Below are 17,423 nucleotides of genomic sequence, written 5' to 3'. Positions count from 1 at the left end.
TTTGTTAATTTTACATAATTGCCTAAGAGTTAAGCTCTGTGAAAAGCAGAAACTTTTTTTCTTTTTCTCTTTCTTTTTAAAAAATAATTTAGACTTTGTGCAGTTACAAAGTTATTTGTGACTGGGTTTCAAACACAATGTTCAACATCAATCCTTTCACCAATGCCCACTTCCTCCACCAGTGCCACGTCTTCCAACATGTTTACCTTCCTCTACCTTCTTATAGAGGCATACCTTCAGCAGTATGCCTCTACAAGAAGCACTGCTTTTTTGTTTGTTTGTTTTTAAGTAAGTTTGTGCACCATGATTTACAGTACTATTGCTATTAGGGTCTCAAACATAATCCTTTACCACATTTCAGCACCTTTCTTCTTCTTCTGGTTGTACACATTCCTTTTCTACCCCCAGACCAACCAAGCGGCTTATTACCTCTTTTATACCAGTTCTCATGTTCTTTGTTTCCATTGTCTTTGGACATTTGTTACTCTACTTATTACCTTTCTTTATATTCCTCACATGAGAGAGATCTTTCTGTGTAGGTCTCTCTCCCTCTGATTAAGTTCACTCAGCATGACACTCCCCCAGGTCTCGCCTAGCAGCAAACTGCATGGTTTTATTGACCAAGTACTATTCTTTTGTGTACATGTAACAGTTTTTTTTTTTTAATCATTTATTCTTAGACACTTGAGTTGCTTCCAGATATTTGCTATTGTGGGTAGTGTTGAAAGGAATATAGGGGTGCAGATGTCTTTTTCTCCATTTTGTTTATGGGCCTTTGGGGTACATTCCAAGAATTAGAATTTCTGGGTCAAATGGAAGCTCAATTCCTAGTATTTTTAGAAATGACCATTTCTAGAAAGGCTGGACCAGTTGACATTCCCACCAGCCATGGATGAAATTCCCTTTTTCCCCACATCCACACCAATACTGGTTGTTCTTATTCTTTTGATATGTGCCCATCTCTGCGGTGTTAGGTGATATCTTCTTTTGAATTACATCTCCCTGATGATAGTGATGAAGAGCATTTTTTCATGTGCCTTTGGGCATTTGTATTTATTTTTTGAGGCAGTTTCTATTCATTTCTAGTCCCTATCTTGTGATGGGGTTGGATATTCTTTTCTTGTAATGTTCTACCGGTGCCTTATATATCTTTTATATTAACCTCTTATCAGATGAGTGGTGGGCAAATAATTCATCCCAGTCTGTGGGCGTTCATTGTATTCTGGTTTTCATTTCCTTTTAGGTTCAGAAGCTTCGTAATTAAATGTAGTTCCATTTGTTTATCTTTGCTTCTGTTTGCTTGGTCAGTAGTCTTTGATCAATGAAGATGCCTTTAGCTTCAGTGCTAGGGAGAATTCTGCCTATCTTTTTCGCTATGTACCTTAGAAATTTCTGTCTGATATCAAGGTTTTTAACCCATTTTCATTTGACTTGTATGCATTAGAAAGAGGTTTGAGTTCATTTTTTTCCCCTATAGCTGACCAGTTTTCCCAGCACCACTTATGAAAGAGTTTTTTCTTGCTCTACTCAATGTTTTTTTAATCTTTATCAAAGATGAAAATAATAGACCTGATAATAGACCTGAGGGAGGGTTTGCCTTTATTCCAGCACTACAATGTTTTGATTGCTACCATTTTGTATTATAGTTTGAAGTTGGGGAGAGTGATGCTTCCCATCTTCTTTTTCCCAAGAATTGCTTTATCTCTTATGGTGGGGGGTAGGAGATTATTGTGTCATATGAATTTCAGGAATGTTTCCATATGAAACTTGATTGTTTCTATTTCCTTGAAAAATTTCATGGATATCTTTATATTGATTGCATTGAATCTGTACAATGCTTTGGGGAATATTGTCATCCTCTCAATCCATGAGCAGGTGATGTGTTACCATTTCCTTGTGTCCTCTTTTATGTCTTGAAATACTGAAAAAACTTATTTTCTGTGTTCATATTCATCTTTATAGTATTTAGGATAGTGTCTGTTATATCCTATTCAATAAATATTAACTAAATTGTTTAATTTTTGGTTTTAAATTAAATATATGTATGGTCAGATGTATTTAAAAGGCCGGGGGAGTGGGGGTGCAGAAAGATAGATCAGTGTGTAAGGCTTACACATGGCTAATCCGAGTTTGAAACCTAGTACCCCATATGGTCCCCTGAGCCCACCTGGTGTGATCCCTTTGTGCAGAGCTAGCAGTAAACCCTGAATAGAGCTGGGTATGTGTCCTCCACCCTTCCCCCAAAATAAAGTCAGCTGTGGATGTGTCTCAGTGGTATAAAGGGCATGCTTCACATGTTTGAAGCCCTATGCATTTCCTGGCATCTCACACACATATGCATATACAAGTTGGCTGATATATTTTCATGATTTATAAATTTTTATTTTGGGTCATTTTTAAGATATGAAATAGGTTCTCAGCTGCTGTTAAAATCCTGCTTTGTATGTAATATGTTGTGGTATGGATAGTTATTCCCAAATAAAGAGCAGATGACTTTGTTATAGTTTGATATTATCACTGTCTTCTTACTTTTATTTATTTTCAGGGAAGATGATCAAATCTAGGGCTCATATTTGTTTGCTAGTTGTTGCAAAGAATCAGCATTTGTTGTTATTGCCAAGTGTGACGCAGAGTGGGCTTACTCCTGGCTCTGTGCTTCCTCAAGGCTTACTCTTGGCTCTGTGATGTGGGGATGGAACTGCCACTGGTTGAGAGTATTGGTTTTAAGTTTTTAAGTAAGAATAATGTAATAAATCTATATTAGCATCTGAACACATAGCATATGGGAGTGTGGCAATTTTAATGATTGTTAACTCATTTGTGTTGGAAAAAATATGGAATAACAGTTCTAAAATATCTTTTAAAACTTTTTTAATGATATATATTTTTAAACCTTGTTAATGATAAATATTTTGTTCATAATATACTTTTAAATATATATTTATATTTTTTAAATCTCCATTTTATGCTATTGGCTTATTCTAAGAATCAGAATTATGTTGTTTTATTCTTTTTATTTTGATAACATATATGAAATTTGTCGAATTTGATTTCAGAGTTCCCATGACTGGAAGTAGTGACTGCTTCTGTAATAACAACAATGACTATTTCTTTGTGAGAAAGAAAAAAATATTGATGACATTTTTCCAGAAAATTTTATACAAATTCTGTAATTTGTATAGATACAGCAAGTTTTAACTATTATGTTATTTAAACAGCTGTGAAATTAGACATATTTTGTTGTAGTTCAGTTAACTTACATATTGTTATATTTTTTAGGATATGCTCAACTTTCACTGTATCACTGTCATCCCATTGTTCGTTGATTTACTCAAGCGGGCACCAGTAACGTCTCTATTACACTCAGCCCTGAGTTTTTTTTATTATTTATTTATTTATTTTTATTTTATTGAATCACCATGAGATAGTTATAAGCTTTCATGTTTGGGTTACATTCTCACAATGATCAAACACCCATCCCTCCATCAGTGCACATTCCTCACAACCAATATCCATGGTATAACCCCCCTTTCCCACCCTCCCCGTGCCTCCATGGTAGACAATATTCCTCATATTCTCTCTCTACTTTTGGGCATTATGGCTTGCAACACAGACACAGAGAAGTCATCATGTTTGGTCTATTATCTACTTTCGGCCCACATCTCCCATCCTAACTGGTTCTTCCAGCCATCATTTTCTTAGTGATCCCTTCTCTATTCCATCTGCCTTCTCTCCTCCACTCATGAAACAGTCTTCCAGCTATGGGGCAATCCTCCTGCCCTTGTATCTACTGTCCTTGGGTGTCAGCCTCATGTGATGTTATTCTGTACTCCACAAATGAGTGCAGTCCTTCTATGTCTGTCCTTCTCTTTCTGACTCATTTCACTTAGCATGATACTCTCCATGTTTATCCATTTATAAGCAAATTTCATGACTTCATCTCTCCTAACAGCTGCATAGTATTCCATTGTGTAGATGTACCAAGGTTTCTTTAACCAGTCATCTATTTTAGGGCACTCGGGTTGTTTCCAGATTTTGGCTATTGTGAACAATGCTGCAATGAATATATTGGTACAGATGTCATTCCTACTGTGCTTTTTTTGAATCCTCAGGATATATTCCCAGAAGTGGTATTGCGGGGTCATATGGAAGTTCAATTTCTAGTTTTTGAAGGACCGTCCATATTGTTTTCCAGAAAGGCTGGACCAGTCAACATTCCCACCAACAGTGAAAGAGCGTCCCTTTTCCCCACATCCAAGCCAGCACTGGTTGCTTTTGTTCTTTTGAAAGTGTGCTGGTCTCTGTGGTGTGAGATGATATCTTATTGTTGTTTTGATTTGCATTTCCTTGATGACTAACAATGTGGAGCATTTTTTTCATGTGTCTTTTGGCCATTTGTATTTCTTTTCTGAGAAAACTTCTGTTCTTCTCTCCATTTTTTGATGGAGTTGGAGGTTTTTTTTTTTTTATATGGTTCTACTAGTGTCTTATATATCTTGGGTACTAATCCCTTATCAGATGGATATTGGGCAAATATTCTTTCCCATTCTGTGTCAGCCCTGAGATTTTAGCAGCCTCTCCTTGCTCATCTATCCTAACGATTGGAGGCTGTTTCAGGGTCAGGGGAATGAGACCTATCGTTACTGTTTTTGGCATATTGAATACGCCGTGGGTAGCTTACCAGGCTCTGCTGTGCGGGCGGGATACTCTCAGTAGCTTGCCAGGCTTTCCGAGAGGTATGTGTATATCTTTTACTGAATTTGAGATATGAATACACCATGGGGAGCTTGCAAGGCTCTCCCGTGGGGGTAATAGGCTCTTGGCAGCTTGTCAGGTTCTTGAAGAGGGAGAACAAGGCTATTAGATGTCACTCGGCCGCTTCCAGGAGCTTGGTCTTATAGTCTCTGGATGTTGGCCATTGGTGGGATTACACAGTGCTGGGGGCAGTTTGTGGGTGTTGCTGCCAAGCTACTGGAAAATGGAGAGTCTGGGTTGGAAGGCTCAGTCCCAATCCAAGCAGGCTTGGAGATCTCAGCCCCGGGTCCTGCACACCTGGGTTCCTCTGCCAGTCCCTTCATGCGTGAGGCTCGTCCGACATGTGGAGAGTGGCCTTGAGCATGGCTGTAGCTGGGTTCCGGAGGTCTTCAACTGTCAAGGCTCTGCTTGGGGCGAGGAGGGAAAGGCAGCCCATCCCCTCTGAGGGGCCCCGGTGAAGAGAGCCAGGCACGGGGCGGGGGGGAGGGGGGTCAAGAAACTGTGTCGCTCTCTTCTGGGAGCTTGGTGTTATAGTCTCTGGATGTTGGCCGCTCAACTTTCACAGTTTGAAAAACGAATATTTGAACAATTTATTATGAAGATAAGAATTTTTTCTTTTGATGTAAAAGTTGGGATTAATAATATTTTCAATTTTGAATTCTGGGTTAGATGTTAGAATTTTAATCATTTGACTCTCTTTAAATATTGTTCCAAAGCAGAATCTTGAGATATAATAATATCCACAAACTTTATTTCTTCGAAATTTTTTGGTTTTGTTTTTGGGGCTCACCTGGCAGTGTTTGGGGCTTATTTTTGGCTTTGTGCTCAGCAATCATTTCTGGTAGTACTGAGGGGATCTGTATCAGGAGCTGGGGGTTGAACCCAGGACAGCTGCATGCAAGGCAAATGCCCTACATACTTTACTATCTCTCACCACCCCCCTTTTTTTAATCTGAAATTTACTATTCTAGTAGTGTGCAATGCTGATTGGAGTTTTAGGTGATAGAATCACAGTTAAAGAATAGTTTAGTCCTTGTTGAATTTGTTTTGAACTCAGAAATGGCAGAGATAAGCTGAGAATTGGAAAATAGAGGAATTTGGTTTCAATTTATAAAACCAAATTCCTCTATTTTCCAATTCTTTTAATCAGAAAAAGTATCATTATCCTTGTGAAAATGTAAATATATGACATTTTGTAGATAATCTATTTTTTTGTTTTTATATTATTTTAGGTTTCCAGTAATTATCTGCAAGATTCGCCATGACCCCGGCGCTGAGAGAGGCAGCAACAAAGGGTATCTGCTTTTCATCTTTGCCAAGCACCATGGAATCTGACAAGATGCTGTGCATGGAAAGTCCGAGAACTGTAGATGAAAAGCTAAAGGGAGACACTTTCTCTCAAATGCTGGGATTTCCAACTCCTGAACCTAATCTTAACACTAATTTTGTGAACTTAAAACACTTTGGCTCCCCTCAGTCTTCAAAACATTATCAGACAGTTCTGTTAATGAGTTCTAACTCAACCTTAAATAAATACAGTGAGAACTGTAAACAAAAGAAAATAGGGGAACCCAATTGCAATAAGCTGAAAAATATACTGTGTAACGGCAGCAACATTCAGCTCAGTAAAATCTGCCATTCTCATTCTGAAGAGTTCATCAAAAAGGAACCTCTCTCAGATACCACAAGCCAGTGCATGTCAGATGTACATATTATTTTGGATTCAAATATAGCCAAAGACACTAATGTTGATAAAGTACAACTGAAAAATTATAAGTGGTATCAAAAGAATGTACTTTTAGATAAAGTTACTGATGCTGAGATTAAAAAGGGCTTATTGCACTGTACTCAAAAGAAAGTTGGGTCTGGCAACTCAAATGTGCCTACAAGTTCCTCAGCTGTTAAAAAAGAAGAAGAAGTGAATGCTCGTTTACTTCATTGTGTAAGTAAACAGAAGATTTTACTTAGCCAGGCTAGAAGAACTCAGAAACATTTGCAGATGCTCCTAGCAAAGCATGTTGTTAAGCACTATGGTCAGCAAATGAAATTTTCTATGAAACATCAACTCCCCCAAATGAAGATCTTTCATGAACCTGCCACAATTTTGGATAACACTTTACCTAAATGCACTGAAATTAAGCCAGAAGTCAATATATTAACTGCAGAGAATAAATTGTGGGACGATACAAAAAATGGCTTTGCACAGTGTACTGCTGCAGAAATCCAAAGATTTGCATTGTCTGCTACAGGGCTGTTGTCTCATGTTGAAGAGGGTCTGGATTCTGATGCAACTGATAGCAGTTCCGATGATGATTTGGATGAATATACCATTAGAAAAAATGTGGCAGTGTAAGTGCAAAATTACTATTAGACCTTTTATGCATGTAGCAGACTTTTTTCCAAGTTTCTAGACATGTTAAAAATAAATTTCAAATATATATTTTGATTTTGGGTTGGGTGGGTTATGTGGCCCCACCACTCCTGGTGGTCTTCAGGAGACCTCATGGTACTATGAATAAATCTCTAGTATCCAGCTACCTGCAAGGTAAACTATCTCTTTGGCCCAGGAATTCTTTTATCTTAATGTAATAATCAAATTTATGAAACCAGTGAATTTTAAATATTCACTTAGTAAAGTACGGTAAGAAAGTACTATCTAAAATACGTTACTCAAGAGGCTGGAAAGATAGTACAGTGGGAAGTACACTTGCCTTGTATGTAGCCAACCCAAGTTCGATCTTTGACCTCCCAAGCACCATCAGGAGTGATTCCTGAGTGCATAACACCTGAGCATTGCTGGATGTGGCCTCAGAACCGGAAAAAAAAAACTGAGTCATTCAAATGATGTATCTGGAAAGACTCCATCAAAAAAATAATTATAACTAACTAGGTATAACAAGTAATTTTATGTTTTGAATAGGATTGGAGGTAAAATACAAGGGTTAAGAGTCTTGCTACGATAGGACATACCAAAGATAAAGACTAAATTTTTGTTTAAGTGATTTATCTGTTATAACTATTTATAACTTATTAACTTGGAACTCTTACTGCTTCAGTGATTATATATTTTTAAAAATGTATATCTATCTGTACATATATATGTGCTCACTATATTCATATAGTTTAGCTCAGGTCTTTATCAAATAGGTCAACTTGATATCTAGGTTAGTATCACGTATCACTGTATCACTGTATCTCTTTCATCCCTCTGTTCATTGATTTGCTCGAGCGGGTGCCAGTAGTGTTTTCATTTGTCCCTGTCACATGCTAGTTAGCCCAATGGCATCTGCTCGATCCAGGAACACGAAGAGCACATTGTTGTTACCGTTTTGGGCATATCAAATATGTCATGGGCAGCTTGCCAGGCTCTGCCATGCGGGAAAGAAAAAAAAATAAAAATTTGAAAAATAAAAATAAAAATATTTGCCTGCTAGGTTAGTATAACAGCAAAAACAAAAAGATACCCATCAGGTGCTTGTTATATGCTAGCTTAATTATATACATTGTGGGCAAAAGTCCTCTAAAAACTACTTTGGGAAATCTACTTGAAAGATTTACATATTTTTAAATATCTTTATTTTGGAGTGTGGTAATGCTTTGTATGTATTTAAATAAATACACATATGAAATTCATATAGAACAGCATTCATGTTACACTAAAAAATAACCTACCAAGAATCAACCATCTACTTTTAGATAGTAGTATAAAAATAAGTATCTTTTGGGGGAGGAATCAGCACATCATTTTTAAACAAATTTCCAGGATGAATAAGAATAATTATAACATTAGGAACTGAACATATTATTTTAGGAGATGGATTAGCATATTAATTTTTATAATTAGGAATTAAGTGTTAACACAGAATAAGCATTTGGTCTTTTGGTATTCTCTTATCACTAAATTTAAAATCTGTTTCAATGCGAAATCTGGTCATTATTAAGCACAGATATCCATATAACACATTAATCTTTTCAATAACCATGAGAAGTAATTGTTTATTATCATTATTTCATTAAGAAGAACCAAGCTCAACATGGTTAAGTAATTTCCCTTAGTAAAATGCCAACTAAGTGGTGGAGCTAGTATTCTTGTCCATAAATGTGAGACTACTCATGCACTTTCTGTTGGACCATGCAACTTTTACAACATTGTATTATTGATGCTTGTAACTAGAATAATTAAGTACATGTTCTGAAAAAAGTTCAGAAGTTTGTTTTTATATTTATAATGCTATGTTACTTTGAAGATAATTCTTTGAAGAAAATTATTTACTTTGTTGTTGAATTTAACAGACAGGTTTGTCTCTTTTTAAGTTGATAGAAATAAAATCTTTGACATTTCATTAATCTACTATACTTAAAGGGTCATGCAAATTTGTCATTAGATCAAATTTTAACATATATTAATTTTCAATATATATTTTAAGACTAATGATAAAAGTAGAAACCACATTCTATACTTTAAAAATATTTTATTTAGCATGTCTATAAATAGTAATTCATCAAAATGTTTTAAGATTTGCATTTACTCTTTGAATTTAGTGGAATTTAGTAGTAGAGTGCTTACATGGAAATACTTGTATTAAAAATGGGAGCTTCAAACTATTAAAACAGATATTTAGAAAAAACATACAGCAATATACATCCTATTTGGGGGAAATCAAATATGCTACTTTCTTGAGAAAAATGGAAATTTATTAGCATGGAAAAAGTAGGCTCAGATTTGAAAAAGTTTCTTATTCCTTCTCATAATCAATAGCTTCAGCGATGTGAGACATACACATTTGGCAAGTAATTCCTCTAAGTTTAATATCAATTCTTTAAAATACATTGCTATCTTCATGCATTATTCACCACTTAATATTATGGTGCACTGGTTGGTAGAACCCATGTCTATCTGTCTCTCTATAACTTCAAGTTAAATTTAGTTTCTTTTTTTTTTTTTGGTCACACCCGGCGATGCACAGGGGTTACTCCTGGCTCATGCACTCAGGAATTACTTCAGGCAGTGCTCAGGGGACCATATGGGATACTGGGAATCGAACCCGGGTTGGCCTCGTGCAAGGCAAATGCCCTATCCGTTGTGCTATCACTCCAGCCCCTAACTTTAGTTTCTTATAATGTTAAAAACTCATCTATTTAATTTAAACCATAATACTATGTTTTTATAACTATTTCAATTATGAAATATTTTATTATTTGGGATTATTATTTTTTATTTTCAACTATATTTGACATTTTATATACCTGCTCAAGCATTGAGTAAAACTTTTATTTTTAAAAATAGTTCTATTTTTATTAGTATCACTTGTATCACTTGTCATCCTGTTGATCCTCAATTTGCTCGAGCGGGCACCAGTGACGTCTCCATTGTCCCTGTTGCGTGCTAGTATAGCCCAATGATATCTGCTCACTCCAGGAATAGGAAGAGCCTCAAATCATTCATTTTTATTAGTAAAAATAGTAAATAGTTATTAGTAGTAGTAAAAATATTTTTTTAATGCTGAAACATTTTTGTGAGAAAAATAGTTTCTTAACATTTTATTAATTTTAACACTGACTGTACTTGGAAAATCATTAGTACAACTTTAGTTATCAATGTCTTGATTTGAATACAAAATTATCCTTATTAGAATTAGTCGGTTCTAGTTTAGTTGCTGAATTCACTTTATAATTTAAAATATTTATATTGTTGAGGGAGAGTGATAGTACTGTGGATTGGGCCATTGGCTTGCTTGCAGCCAACTGGGTTTATTTCCTTTCCTGGCACTCTGTCTGCCCCCCAAGCTCGCCAGTAGTGATTCTTGAGCTCAGAGCCAGGAGTAAGCCTTGAACACTGCCAGGCATGCCCCTCCACCCTAAATTACATTGCTGAGTGTATACTTAATTTTTTTGTTATTTTTATTAAATTTTTGGAATCATTTTTCAAATGCAGATGCACTTAATTAATAAATTTCAGGGTTAAATCTTAAACATAAGATTTAAACAGGTTAAAAGGTTTATTTTATGGATCTGAATGTTTTACTCTGTTTTATATTTTATATTTTGTTTTGGGGGGAACATTTGAACTTAGGGGTCATTCCCAGGTCTGTGTTTTGGTGTTGTTTCTAGTAATGCTTTGTGGACTGTGTGGTACCAAGGATCAAGCCAAGGCTTCCTCCTTATGAAGCATGTACTCAGCCTATTGAGCTATGTCTCTAGCCCTGCATCTGAATTTTTTAGTGAATGATTAGACAATTAAAATCTTATGCTCTTTCATGAATGAGAACTTCATAACTTAAATTCTAAAGTCGATAGTGGTAATGTTAAAACTGAGTTTAACTTAATTTATAAACCATTTAAGGGCTATTATTACTTTTTTTGATCATTGTATACCTATTGCCTACATTGTCTGCATTTTAGTGGGTTGTAGGAATTGCTAAATGAATGAGAACAGTTTTTAATGTTTACATTTATAGCAGGAAATTTACAAAAGTTTGATTTGGCAATTACAAATTTCATTAAAAGTTTTTTCATTAAAATCTTTATTGAGGTTCTGTGATTTACAATACTGTTAATGATGTTTTTATGCATACATTATACCAACTACACACCTGCCACCAGCATAGCCACTTCCAGCCATTAAGGTCCCAAAGGACCCTCCTGTTCAATAAATATGCCCTCCTCCTTTGGGATTTGTTTTGTTTTGTTTTAATTTTTTAACTTTATCACAGCTGTTAAAATAGTTACAAAGTTAATTATTGGGTTTCAGTCATACTATGTTGCAACACCCGTCCCTTCACCACTGTACATTAACCAGTGTACATTGAGTTACAAAGTTGTTCATGACTGAGTATCAGCCATGCAATTCTGTTGTCTTTTTACTATCCTCTCACACCCCCTACGGTAGGCACTTATCCCCCCTCCCCAATTTCTCTTTGGGAATTATGATTTGTATTACAGGTACTAAAAGGTTATCATGTATATTCCTTTACCTGCACTCAGTTCTTGTCCAGAGTGTCATAGTGGTCCCTTCTGTAAGATTTAACTGTCCTCCATCCCACACACACTTGTGGCAAGTTTCCAATTGTGGACCAGTAGAATATTAGTTTCATACTATGCTTTTTTTATAGCACAAATGAGTGCAATCATTCTATGTCGGTCCCTGTCTGTCTTGTCTGACTCATTTCACATAGCATGACAATTTCCATGTCCATCCATTTATAACCAAATTTCGTTGCTTCATTTTTTCCTTATGGATGCATAGTATTCCATTGTGTAGATGTACTATAGTTTCTTTATCCATTTGCCTGTTCTCAGGTATTTGAATTGTTTACAGATTTTGGCTATTGTGAATAGTGCTACAAAGAACATAGAAGTGTAGATGACATTTCTGCTGTGTGGTTTTGGACCAAGAATATATTCCCAGAAGTGGCATTGTTTGGTCAAATGGGAGCTCAATTTCTAGTTTTTTGAGAAATTTTATATTGTTTTCCAAAAAGACTGGACTAGTAGGCATTCCCACCAACAAAAGAGAGTCCTTTTCTCCCAAAATTTGCACCAGCACTGGTTGTTCTTGTTTTTTCTGTATTTTATTTCTATTTTTTTATTTGAATCACTGTGAAATAGATCCTTAACAACAACTTTTGGTATGGTGAGAAAATCTATCATTCCTCAAATTAAAGCTCTGTATATTAAATTTTTATTTTAATATATATATATATATATACAAATGAGAAACCACCTTTGGCTGTTTGTTCTAAGGACATTTTTAAAAAATAAAAATTGACTGTCATCAAGAAAGGTGAAAATGTTGACAATGTTTAGATGTAGTTGTGAGATAAATCTTTCCAGATTGAAAACAAACACACACAAAAAGTAGCTTTTTAAATATACATAAAAATGAAGACCAGCACAATACTGCAGCAGGTAGGGCATTTGCCTTGCACAGGGTTGATCCATAGCATCCCATACAGTCACCTCAGCACAGCCAGGAGTGATCCGTGATCATTGCCATCCCCAGGTGCTCTCCTCCGCCCCCCCCCAAAAAAAAACACCCTAAAAATAAAAACAACAACAAAACTCCCATAAAAATGAGCACTCATCTTTCTTGGTATGTTTCTATTTTGCTAACATAAATAATTCTAGGGAATGTATTTTCCTTTAAACATTTGGGTAAATAAGAGTATATTTGTATGCACTGTAGCACTGTCCCATTGTTCATCGATTTGCTGGAGTAGGCACCAGTAATGTCTCCATGGTGAGACTTGTTACTATTTTTGGCATATCAAATAAGCCACGGGGAGCTTTCCAGGTTCTGCCATTGGGGCGGAATACTCTAGTAGCTTGCCAGGCTCTCTGAGAGGGATGGAGGAATCGAACCCAGGTCGGCTGCATGCAAGGCAAATGCCCTATCTGCTGTGCTATCGCTCCAGTCTGCAATAATAAGTGAGTAGTAATATTTCTTTCACTTGTCTTGAGACATAAAAAGCAGAAAGTCGGAAGTATACCTATAAGATAACAATAGTTAAAATTCTAGCTGTTATTTTACAAGTGCTAAAGTGATATTTCTGTTATGGCATATTGTTTCTTTGAGGAAAGTAATACATCAGTTTAAATAGCTATTTTTTTTTATTTTTTAAGTCCAATTCTTATTTAAGTTTTTTAACATTTTGTTTTTTTCTTTTTTTATCTTTTTTTTTCTTTTTGGGTCACACTGGCGATGCACAGGAGTCACTCCTGGCTCTCCGGCTCTGCACTCAGGAATTAATCCCTGGTGGGGCTCAGGGGACCGTATGGTATGCTGGGAATTGAACCTGGGTTGGCTGAGTGCAAGACAAACGTCCTACCCGCTGTGCTATCACTCCAGCCCCTATTTTATATTTTTATTAAGAACCTTAGTTTTATTTCAAAGAAAATTTCAGTTTAAATTATAGAAAATTCCCATATATTTAATGTTACCCTACATGTATCTTTCCTATAGTGACATCCCCCACAAAAATTTCCTTATCAAAACAAAGGAAATTACATTGCCATATCATAATTATCCAAAGTTCATAGTTTACATTATAGTTTATATATTTATTGTTTTGGGGGCACACCTGGTGGTGCTCAGGGATTATTCCTGACTCTGCACTCATATAATTCCTGATGGGCTCGGAGGACCTTATTGATTTTTGGAATGCTAATGTAAATGATACTATGTTTTTATTTAAAATTCTACTTGTTTATTGCTGATTTTTAAGAAAACAACCTCATATATTAATTTTGTATTCTACAAATGTATGCTACATTCACTATTAGTTACAGGATTTTTTTTGCTTTTTTAAGTTTTAATCACTGTGAGATACAGTTACAAAGCTTTCATGATGGAGTTTCAGTCTTACAGTAATCAGATAAATAATCTCATCAGTGTGAATTTTCCACCACTAATGTACCCAGTATCTCTACCGCTACCTCCACTGCATCCCAACTTCCTGCTTCTGTGGCAGGTACCTTACTTCTTACACTCTCTTTACTTTTAGGCATCACGTTTTGCAGTACAAATACTGAGAAGCCATCACATTTGGTTCTTATTTAGTTTCAGAACATCTCCCATCCCGAGACATCCCTCCAACCATCATTGACTTAGTGGTTCCTTCTCCATCCTAACTCCCTTCTCCAGTATATGAGGTGGGCTTCCAAACCATGGAACAATCTTCCCAGCCCATATCTCTACTTCCTTGGGTATTAGTCTCATGTTATTTTATATTCCACAAATAAGTGGTCATTCTATGTCTATCCCTCTCTTTCTGACTCAATTTAATTAGCATTCTACTCTCTATGTCCATCCACATATAAGACAATTTATGACTTCATCTCTCCTAACAGCTGTATAGTATTCTATTGTGTAGATGTACCAGAGTTTCTTTAACCAGTAGTCTGTTCTCGGGCACTCAGTTTGTTTCCAGATTCTGGCTATTGTGAACAGTGCTGCAATAAACATACAAGTGTAGATGTCATTTCCATAGTGTTTGTTTGCATCCCTGGGATATATTCACAGGAGTGGTATTGCTGGATCATATGGGAGCTCAATTTTTAGTTTTTTAGGAATGTCCATTTTGTTTTCCAAAAAGGCTGGACCAGTTGGCATTCCCACCAACAGTAAATAAGAGTCCCTTTCTCCCTACATCCATGGCAGCATTGGCTGTTCTTGTTCTTTTTGATGTGTGCCAGTTTCTACTGTGTAAGATATCTCATTGTTGTTTTGATTTGCATCTCCCTAATAGAGATTAGAGAATGTTTTCATTTGTTTTTGACTTTGTATTTCTTATTTGAGGAAGTTTCTGTTCATTTCTCAAACCTATTTTTTGATAGGTTGGAGGTTTTTTCCTTGTAACATTCTACTAATGGCTTGTGTATCCTGGATACTAACTCTTTATCTGATAGAGATTTGGTAAATAATTTTTCTCATTCCACAGGCTCTCTGTATTTTGGTCACTTTCTTTTGAGGTGTAGAAGCTTCTTAGTTTAATGTAGTCCCATTTGTTTATGTTTGTTTCCACGCGCTTGGTCAGTGGTGTTTCATCCTTAAAGATTCCTTTAGCTTCAGTATCAAGGAGAGTTCTGCCTACATTTTCCTCCATGTACCCTATGGATGCAGGCCTGATAATGAGATCTTTAATCCATTTTGATCTAACTTTTGTGCTTGGTGTTAGAGGTCTTAGTTCATTTTTTTGCATATAGCTGTCCAGTTTTCCCAGCACCACATATTGAAGAGACATTCCTTGCTTCACTTCACATTTCTTGCTCCTTTACCATATATTAAGTCGTAATATGCTTGAGAGTCTGTGTCAGAATATTCAACTCTGTTCCATTGGTCTGTGGTTCTTTTTCTGTTCCAATACCATGCTGTTTTAATTACTACTGCTTTGTAGTACAGTTTAAAGTTGGGGAAAGTGTTGCCATCTTCTTTTTCCCAAGAATTGCTTTAGCTATTCATGGTGGGGGGTATTGCTCCATATGAATTTCAGAAGTGTTTTTATCTACTTTTTAGAAAAATGTCCTGGTATCCTTATAGGGACCACATTGAATCTGTATAATGCTTTAAGGAATACTGCCATTTTGAAAATGTTCCTTCTCCCAATCCTGCTTTCCCGAGCAGGGGATGTGTCTCCTTTTCTTAGTGCCCTATTTTATTTCTTGAAGTAGTGTTTTGTAGTTTTCTTTGTATAGGTCCTTCACCTCTTTAAACTGTTATCAAGGTACTAGATTTTCTCGGGCTCTATTGTGAATGGCATTGTTTTTTAAATACCTTTTTTCTTTCATTATTTATATATAGGAAAGCCATGAACTTTTGGGTATTGATTTTGCAACCTGCCACTTTATTATACAAATCTATTTTTTGAGGAGCTTTCTTGTAGAGTCTTTAGGATTTTCCAAGTATAGTATCATGTAATCTGCAAATAGTGATAATTTGACTTCTTTCTTTCCTTCTCTGGGTGCCCTAAATATCTTTTTTTTTGCCTAATTGCTGTGGCAAGTACTTCCAGACTATATTGAATAGAAGTGGTGAGAGTGGGCATCTTGTCTTGTCCTTGATATTAGAGGGATGGCTGATGAGTCATTGGATTCTATTTGCTAGTATTTTGTTGAGGATCTTTGTGTCTGTGTTCAACAGGGATATCTGCCTATTATTTTCTTCTTTTTTGTTTTTTATGGTGTCTCTGTATGCTTTTGTTATTAGGGTGATTATTTGCATCATAGAAACTTTTTGGAAGTGTTTCTTTCTTTAATTACCTGGAAAATCTTGAAGTTATAGGAGTTTTTTGTGTGTGCAGATGATCATGTTACTTACAATTTTATTTCTTCCAAACATGTATTTTTTCATTTCTTCTTTATGTCATTGCATTAGTTAGGCTTTCTAGGATGTTACTGAGGAAAAGATATGACACCTATCACCTGGTTTCTGACCATTACAGTAAAGTTTTTAGTTTTTCCTGTTGAATATAAGGTAATTGGTTCTTCCTGTAGAACTTTAGAATATAGTGTCTTTCAATGAATAGGTTAATTTAATTTAGCTAATAAATAAAATAAAATATAATAAATGAAGGTGATTATAATACTCCTTTATTCTTTTAGTTTACATTAAAAGAATAAAAAGAATATATGGGTAATGACAATTTATGTAGTCATTAGTATATTTGTTTTTTAATTTTTTTTTGTTTTGGCCACACCCAACTGTGCTCAGGGTTTACTCCTGGCTCTGCACTGAGGATTCACTCCTAATGGGACTTTTATTATCATATGTAGTGTTATGGATGGAACCTGGGTGGGTTGCATGGAAGGCATGGGCCCTACCTGCTGTACTCCAATCGTGGTATTAGTATATCTGTATTTTTTAAAAAATGAAACTTGGCTAAAGGTTAGTGATTTTTTTTTCTATTCTTAAAGAGCCACTTTTAAATTTTCTTGGTTTTCTCATTTATTTTGGCTTCATATTTTATTTCATTTCGTTCATAATCTACGTTAGTTTTGAACTCATTGTCTGGTGTATTATTTAAAAATGTGTATTTTTGTGTTCAAATTATATCAAGGTATTTAAATTTTAATCTGTACATACATTAATTTAATTTAAATTGTTTAGATTTGGGGGGGAGTTCAAGGTTGGGCCACACCAGGTGATGCTTAGGGCTTACTCCTGGCAGTGT

The 17,423-nt window shown here is 35.6% G+C and overlaps 1 protein-coding gene across 4 annotated transcripts in view; it reads left to right on the top strand.

Moving 5' to 3' along the window:
* KANSL1L (KAT8 regulatory NSL complex subunit 1 like) overlaps positions 1-17,423 on the top strand; it is a 131,794-nt gene that overhangs the window by 18,896 nt on the left and 95,475 nt on the right. For all 4 annotated transcript variants that reach the window (XM_055120484.1, XM_055120485.1, XM_004601324.2 and 1 more), the window contains one exon: positions 5,988-7,104. In XM_055120484.1, coding sequence (XP_054976459.1) covers positions 6,017-7,104 — 1,088 coding nt within the window. In that variant the 5' untranslated portion in view covers positions 5,988-6,016. The remainder of the gene's footprint in view (positions 1-5,987; positions 7,105-17,423) is intronic.

This window comes from Sorex araneus, chromosome X, assembly GCF_027595985.1.
Source record: "Sorex araneus isolate mSorAra2 chromosome X, mSorAra2.pri, whole genome shotgun sequence".
Lineage (NCBI taxonomy): Eukaryota > Metazoa > Chordata > Mammalia > Eulipotyphla > Soricidae > Sorex > Sorex araneus.
The sequence above is the reverse complement of the archived record's forward strand: the minus strand, read 5'-3'. Positions and strand labels throughout refer to the sequence as shown.